Here is a 7,723-nt window from a genome sequence, read left to right as displayed (position 1 = left end):
TATTCTAGGCAGACAGTAGAAGAGAAAAGAATATAATCCAAGTTTTGAGAGATTTAGAATGTTTGTCAGATTCGTAGCTCTAAGGTCTTTTCATAGAAAGTATGAATCTACTCATCATGTATTGATGATATAATCTCATTGGTCAACTTTTTTGTTCATTCATAGGCATTACGGTGACTCCATGAATCTGTTAAATGTAAAGGGAAATGAAAAGCAATAAACAGAAAAGGATTTACATTTGATTTCAATCTTTTTGGGTTACGTACTTGTCATTTGTAGTAGTCTGTAGAATAGGCATTTAACAATGGGGCATAAAGACCTCCCTTTCTTAGACTATTTATCATCCACCTTGCGTTCATAGAAATGCATTAAACAAAAAAGTAGTTATATGTGATGTGGTGGACTACATTACCTAGATTTCCAGTGCTACACATTCTTCAGGCCAAGATATATAGTAGGCACCTTCATAAGTGGTATTTACAATTCGTCCTTTAGAATCACCAGCTGAAAATCAATTTGTATAAGCTATTTCTTTACAGCTGTAGTCTATCATGGATTCCCACTAACAGATTCATAGGCATTAATGTGACTCCATGAATCTGTTAAATGTAAAGGGAAATGAAAAGCAATAAACAGAAAAGGATTTACATTTGATTTCAATCTTTATGGGTTAGATTTCCAGTGCTACACATTCTTCAGGCCAAGATATACAGTTGGCACCTTCATAGGTTGTATTTACAATTCGTCCTTTAGAGTCACCAGCTGAAAATCAATTTGTATGAGCTATTTCTTTACAGCTGTAGTCTATCATGGATTCCAACTAACAGATTCATAGGCATTAATGTGACTCCATGAATCTGTTAAATGTAAAGGGAAATGAAAAGCAATAAACAGAAAAGGATTTACATTTGATTTCAATATTTTTGGGTTACGTACTTGTCATTTGTAGTAGAATAGGCATTTAACAATGGGGCATAAAGACCTCCTTTTCTTAGACTATTTATCATCCACCTTGCGTTCATAGAAATGCATTAAACAAAAAAGTAGTTATATGTGATGTGGTGGACTACATTACCTAGATTTCCAGTGCTACACATTCTTTAGGCCAAGATATACAGTAGGCACCTTCATAAGTGGTATTTACAATTCATCCTTTAGAATCACCAGCTGAAAATCAATTTGTATGAGCTATTTCTTTACAGCTGTAGTCTATCATGGATTCCCACTAAGCTTGGATATTGACATATAAAATGTCAGAGAGGGTGATTTTTCTTTTCAAATATGGCAAAACAAGATTTTCACAAACCAACATGAAGGATGCATTTCATAATCCCTTCTATTTTTATCAATAATGTTTTAGGTCATACAATTCAAAATTGCAACATATAGAAGGTTAAAAAGTAAAAAGTGTCGAGTACTGATTGTGTTGTCCTATTCGTTACATAATTGCATTGTCAAAAAGATTTTGATCAATAGGCTACAATGACCAGTAAAATAATAGCTTTAAAACTTGAGGCTCTTATGGATTTGAAAAAAGTTTCCCGACGGGCTATTCATGTAACAAAAAGCCTTAAATGCCTCAAAAGTTGAATTAAGAAACAAGCGGATTACTACAATTTACTTATGTACTACTGATTAACAAAAACCTTAACAATGGTTGTGTGAAGGCAATTAAAATTTTAAGTACTTTAGTTTAGCTTAACCATTTGTGCATAAAAGGTCCTGCGGGACCAGCCACAGAAATTATGATTCTGCTGTAAGATGTGGCACATACCTAACAAGTGCAGCCACACAACATAACATACCTGATAACCTTCAAGACCCATTTTGTCCAGCAACTTTTTGTTTGCAGTCTTCTCATCATAGCTACAACAAGAAAACTGCCAAAACCAGATTTTGGTATTTTAAGCTGATAATCTGAATCAAGCATTAACCCATCATATATTGAATGATTTACTTACCTCCCATCAAGCACACCTGGAGCAAGAATACCAAAACAATCAAGAAATTCATCAAATGTTCGTCTTGTTGGATACCCAGCACAGCTGATTCTAATTGCCTCCATAACACCCTACAAAATAGATGACTTTGTTAAAAGGAAATTCTATATTTCTCTGAATCAACCTTAATTAAAACTAAAAATCTTATACATTGTCCATGTAAATATTCCTGCTCTTCCACTATCAGAACATTTAGAGCTTCAAAAAAATTAAACAAATATTAATCGATCCTCACTCCACAACGTAGTTGTTGCAAGACATTGTGATTCTCAAAAATGCCTGGCTTCAGTAAACTGTTTGGTTTAACGCATCTTATGTAATGAGGCTCTGTTGAGCTCAGTGTTTCCAGAAGAGATTGCAGTTGTTGCTGCACAAAAAGTAACCAAAAGCACAAGTCAATAACATGAATATATCAGATATTGAGATGACATTACATGACAATTTAAAAAATGTACCCTACTAAGGATGTGTCGTATAATTGAAACAATAGAGTCCTTAATGTAAGCCATTATATATCTGAGATAATTTGTATCTCCTAGAATTATCTTCACGTTGCAGGTCTGCAGGGATCATGTCATTAGTGCCCATCTGGTGGACCCACTGGGGTCATACAGAATGGCCCACTATTTTTTTCAAGGGGGTCAAATTGCATATATGTGCACACGCACACACATATGGATGAATCTGTGTGGACCCACATTTCCTTCTTGCAGGTTCACCATAAGGGCCTAGATGGCTTGATGCATATATATTCACATGACTTGAACATCACAGGACTGCAAGCCAGATAGGTCACAAGGAGAGAAAAACAAACATAAACATATAACATAGAGCATCATCTCATGTGAATTGTTTGACAAGAGCCTGCATTAGTGTCTACTGTCTATCTATAAGTCATTATATAATTCAGGTTAGTTGTGTGTCCTTGGGCTGATCTATGTGCCTACAGGCCTACAAGGGTTGCGTTGTGTAAGCCCATGGACTCCACAAGGGACGTGCCATGCACCATATAATATTTTTAAAAGGAAACCAATAGGACGGGTGCACATTTTACTATTTACTGTATAATATACGTATCAGTGTCCATAATAAATCCAAGATTTGACACATGATAGCAAATCAAACTAAACCATTCTTAGGAACTAAATAACACAATAACCGAGAATACAAGATGAGTATCACGCAAAAAATATTCCAGCAGAAACTAAAGATAAGGTGAGAACAAAAGCTTAACAAATGTGACTGCAGTGTCAGTAGAAGGAATAATGTTTAATCACGCATTAAATACAACACTATAAAAGCATACCTTAAAGCGAGTGCCAATAGAGGAGAATTTAGATGACTTAGAAGACTCCTCAGGGAGAGGAGGAAAGAGACCCGCAACAAAAGAACAGTTTGAAGCATTTAACAGAGCTTGATGTTCTGCAACAACATAATCTTTATTCTTGTCAATGAACAAATCGGTCTGATATGTAACCTGCCAAACACATATCAAAGAAGATGAGCATTTTCAAGATATTGTGGCCACTGTGCATCAAAATACAGGGATTGTAATTAAACATCTAAAGGAATCAGTTTCTCACATCACCAGCATAATGACCAATAGTGAAATCTGTACGAGAAAGTTTTGGTTTGCTGAAGCGTTTGTGATTCTTAAACGTTTGATAAAGCTTTTGCGAAAATGTTTCATGAGTTGATCTTGGAAACATACTGCAAGGCCAATGGAAAGAGAGCGGTTAGTCTTTTTTTGAATAAGAAAGATATCAGTTACATAAAAACATTCAATAGAATTCTGCATTTTCCCCTTTTTGCATAAGTTATTAGTGACATCAAAGCTTCCCTGCCTAAGTCTTCATCTGTCCAAATTTGAGTGATCTATTAACAAATCTTGTTTATATTAATTATGCTTTCACAGGTCATCACTAAATACAAAGAGATTTTATGGAAAAACCCTGTGTCAATTTTTGTTTATCTCAATGTTTCAGGTTGTATTAGATTAATCCATATTCAGGAGATATTCATCAAAGGGTGATCTCACATGGAAAGACCAATACTAAATAGTATTTTCATAAACACTGATTTATCAACAGAACTGAACCAGGATCACCCTTTGATGAATATCTCCTGAATATTAAGTGGTGTGTTATTTGTAAGAAGTTTAATCAACGGTTTCCAAACCTCAATCAATTTAAAACCATTCTCATGGTTCAAATTATTGGGAAATTTCTCAATTTCTTTGGTTCCAGTGATCCACTTCTGCAACAATCTTAGCACTGTCTAAGCATATATGAGATTTACATTTCTGAGAGTGCTCAGCTTATGCATATTTTTTGATACATTCATGTAGCATATCTAGATTCTACACCATGCTATTTTAACCTGATTTTCACAGAATAACCAGTTTCTCCAATTTAAACTTTACCACAACCATAGGGAATCACCATGAAAGTCAAAGTGGACTTAAAACAGATTCTCACCAAGTTAGTGATGCTTTTAATAACTTCTATGGACTCATCTACCATAATCTGTGTTTAGAGACAAAAGCAAAATTGACCAACACATCATTCTTTTCTACTTTCACATTTACAGGAACTCTGTGCAGGCCACTTAGTTAAACCCCCAAGGCATGTTCTATGTTGAGCACTTCATAGATGTGAGGGAACATGACAAGTTGCTGGTAATCAATGTAGAGTATCTCTTGGCACATTTTGTTCACAAAAGTAAGGTTCCTTCTGCTAATGGTAACTTGTATGTGGATCCCTATATTGTGTTTGATATCTTTCGTAACTTCATTAGAAAATGAAATTGTAGGACAATACATTGAGTCTCAGATTGTTTCAAAAATGATATATAGCATTGGTAAAACTTTATGGTTTATCACATATTCCTTTTCAGATCTAACAGCATGTTAAAAAGACATCAAAGAGACACTCAGTAAGAAAGCAGTTCATGCAACCTTACTTGATTTTGTATGTGTTAAGCATTTACTCCCAGATTTAATATACTGAAAATGAGGAATTAGAAGCAAGAATAACATAACAGAAGTAACACCAGTGTTGCATTCTTTAAAAGATCAAAGTCCTGCTTTGAATGGGTGGACTTCTGAATTTTTTCTAGGGTTCTATGACTTTTTGGAAGAAAATCTGCTGAGAGTTATTGAGGAATCAAGAAATTAAGCTTTGGGTGCCTTAAATACTACTTCGCCTTGCTTCGAAAGGAAAATGAACAATCTTTTTTTGAGAATTAGAGATTCACATTTCTAATAGTCATTCAAGATACAAAATTATAATAAAAATTCTAGCTAATAGACTAAAAAGGTCCATTTTCAAGATAATATCAAAAGAATAGTTTGGTTTTCTTTCATAACAAAGAAATCCAAAAGGCAATGAGAGCAGCATAAGAAGGATTGCATACTATAAGGGTAAAAAAGATTGCCAACCGTTGTGATGAATTTGGACATATTGTTATAACTAGGTTAAGGATTTCAACAGTTAATTGGATCATGTACGAGATTTCTTCAGCATCTTTTTTAATCATGATTAATGGCTGACAGCAGCATAAGAAGGATTACATACTGTTAGCGTTCGAATTTGCCTCAGGCTGAGGAAGGCAAAACTCGAGGCCACATCAAACCACGCTCAGCCTCGTAGCTAGCCCTACGAGGACAGGAGAGGGCTCTCTCCGGGTCTATCTCGGCAAAAGGTAATCAAAGAAGCTCGAGATGACTGAATTGATGACTAATTTTAGGCTAGGTATTAAGTGCAGAGGTTTAAAGGTGATTTTTTGGGGTTTTTGTTGAATCAAAGGAAAAGGCAATTTTGGGTGCGGGGATAAGACACAGTTTCTGCAGAGGTCTGATTGGAGCAAGGTAGGCAATTGTTTTGATGCTTTTAAAGTGATGGGGTGAATAGATCAGACAGGTGAGGAGCTAAGGAGAGCAAGCAAGCGCAAGGGTTCTCCTTAAACTGATGAAAACATGGAAAATTAAACAAATTTAAAGGCAGAGCATAGCAAATTTATGGATTCTACCTTAACACTTCATTTGTTCAATTGCAGAAGATGAGAGAGGGAAAATGATACACATAACAAACTTACAAGTACTGAAAGAAGCACACCATCAAGACATAAAGCCACAAGAATTCCAAATAGTGTTGCAAATCCCTGGTCTTCCCTTTGCCAAAATGCTGAAGTAAAATGTACAATAAAGTCTCAAAGCCTCTTCCCAAAGAGTCCAACCATGAAAATGACTAAGAAAATACATAATATAGGCAAGCTAACACATTCCCTTGCCTCTAGGGGTCGAGCTCATCATCCTAGGAGCTGTTTCAACCAATTCTAAACAAAGCACTATAATCTAGGCAGTCAAAACAACTTGCCTCTATAAGCTAGGAAACCAATTCATTCATTAAATGTTTGCTATTTTATGAATGAATCTTCTAGAATAGGTAAATAAGTGTCATGTCAACAGGAAAATACATTAATTACATCAAAGAGGGTGAAAAATCCCATCAAAAGTCAAAACTGGTCAAATAGCTGCGTTTTCTTGTGCTGAAGATGAAAAACTTAGAAAATACCCTGATGCATAGCGCGCCAAAACCCTACGCGTAGCGCGCCTTTCAGCTCACTTTTGGGGCACTTCCCGGCATCCAAATTGAGCTCAGGTGGGCTTGTTGGAAAGGTCTGGATGTCTACTTTCCAACCCAAGTGGAATTTTTCAATTTGGTGCCCATTTGCCCCTCCAAAAATGCATTCTCCCAAGACTTCTTCCTGTGTGTCCAAAAAGGGGCAGTAAGGTCATTTTTTGCATGTTTTTTGACCTTTTGGGGGCCCAAAACTTGATGAAATGTCTTGGCAGTGGCTGAGCAGGTGTATTTCATCATGACAAATCCAAAAATGCAGACCTTTTGTGAATTGGACCTCCCCATCTTTAGGGTAGCGCGCGGCGCACTACGCATTGAGGGCAAAAACCTGTTTTTAACACAAAAATTTCAAAATTGACCAAAAGTTCTCCAAATTTTCTGAATTTTGAGCTGGGGATGTATCATCAAGTACCATGCTCCTTCAAGGAGGCTTCGGCCAAAATTTGGAGTGGATCGGGCCTTTTTCGCCGTTTTAATGCCTTGCTCAATCGCCCTTTAAGAACCTTCATTCTCGCTTTGCAAACATGCATGCGGGCCCAGTAATGATTCTTCATATGGTGGAGCATATCTTTGTCTCTGTTTTCCTTGGCTAAAAATTTCTCTAAATGAGTGTTCACCCGGATAAGCATAGACTCTCGCTCAATAGGTGTCAAATCACCGGGTCTCTTGCAGGCCAAGTTTCGGTCTTCTCGGATTCGCCGCAACTCATAAAGAGTGTGTTCATCTTCTAGCTGCTTGTTGCGCTGCTCCAAGTAGTTGATTGTCCAATTGGCCATTTCCAACTTCTGTTGCAACAAGCGATTCTCAGCCTTTTGTTGCTGAATGATCTCCTTTAGCTCCGAGCTAGGAGAACTGATATCAAGATCAATAATATCCGTGTCCGGATCTCCTGAAGGTCCCTCATCAAATATGGGTTGCTTGCCTCTATCCTGTACCTGTACCTGTACCTGTGCTGCAGAAGGTGAGACCCTTTCCACCTGATGTGGAGATAATACTCGCTGTGCCGATGAAGAAGGCGAGACCCCTTCCACCCCAGGTGGAGATAATACTCGTCGTGCAGATGCAAATAAGGCCCTGTGCCCT

General features: G+C 36.9%; 1 protein-coding gene across 1 annotated transcript in view; it reads right to left on the bottom strand.

The window, feature by feature from the left end:
* Positions 1-791: 791 nt before the first annotated feature.
* The window catches only part of LOC149229702 (myosin-8-like), a 40,481-nt gene continuing 33,549 nt past the window's right edge, over positions 792-7,723 (bottom strand). The window contains exons 2-7 of the mRNA XM_089381109.1: positions 3,584-3,710; positions 3,307-3,477; positions 2,236-2,367; positions 1,962-2,071; positions 1,806-1,866; positions 792-857 (exon numbers count right to left, since the gene is read on the bottom strand). Of these exons, the coding sequence (XP_089237235.1) occupies positions 792-857; positions 1,806-1,866; positions 1,962-2,071; positions 2,236-2,367; positions 3,307-3,477; positions 3,584-3,710 (667 nt within the window). The remainder of the gene's footprint in view (positions 858-1,805; positions 1,867-1,961; positions 2,072-2,235; positions 2,368-3,306; positions 3,478-3,583; positions 3,711-7,723) is intronic.

The sequence above is a fragment of the Pinus tabuliformis genome, chromosome J (assembly GCF_031772625.1).
Source record: "Pinus tabuliformis cultivar Carrire ecotype Pingquan chromosome J, CPIR1, whole genome shotgun sequence".
In the NCBI taxonomy this organism is placed as follows: Eukaryota; Viridiplantae; Streptophyta; class Pinopsida; order Pinales; family Pinaceae; genus Pinus; species Pinus tabuliformis.
This window is presented reverse-complemented; position numbering and strand designations above follow the sequence as displayed.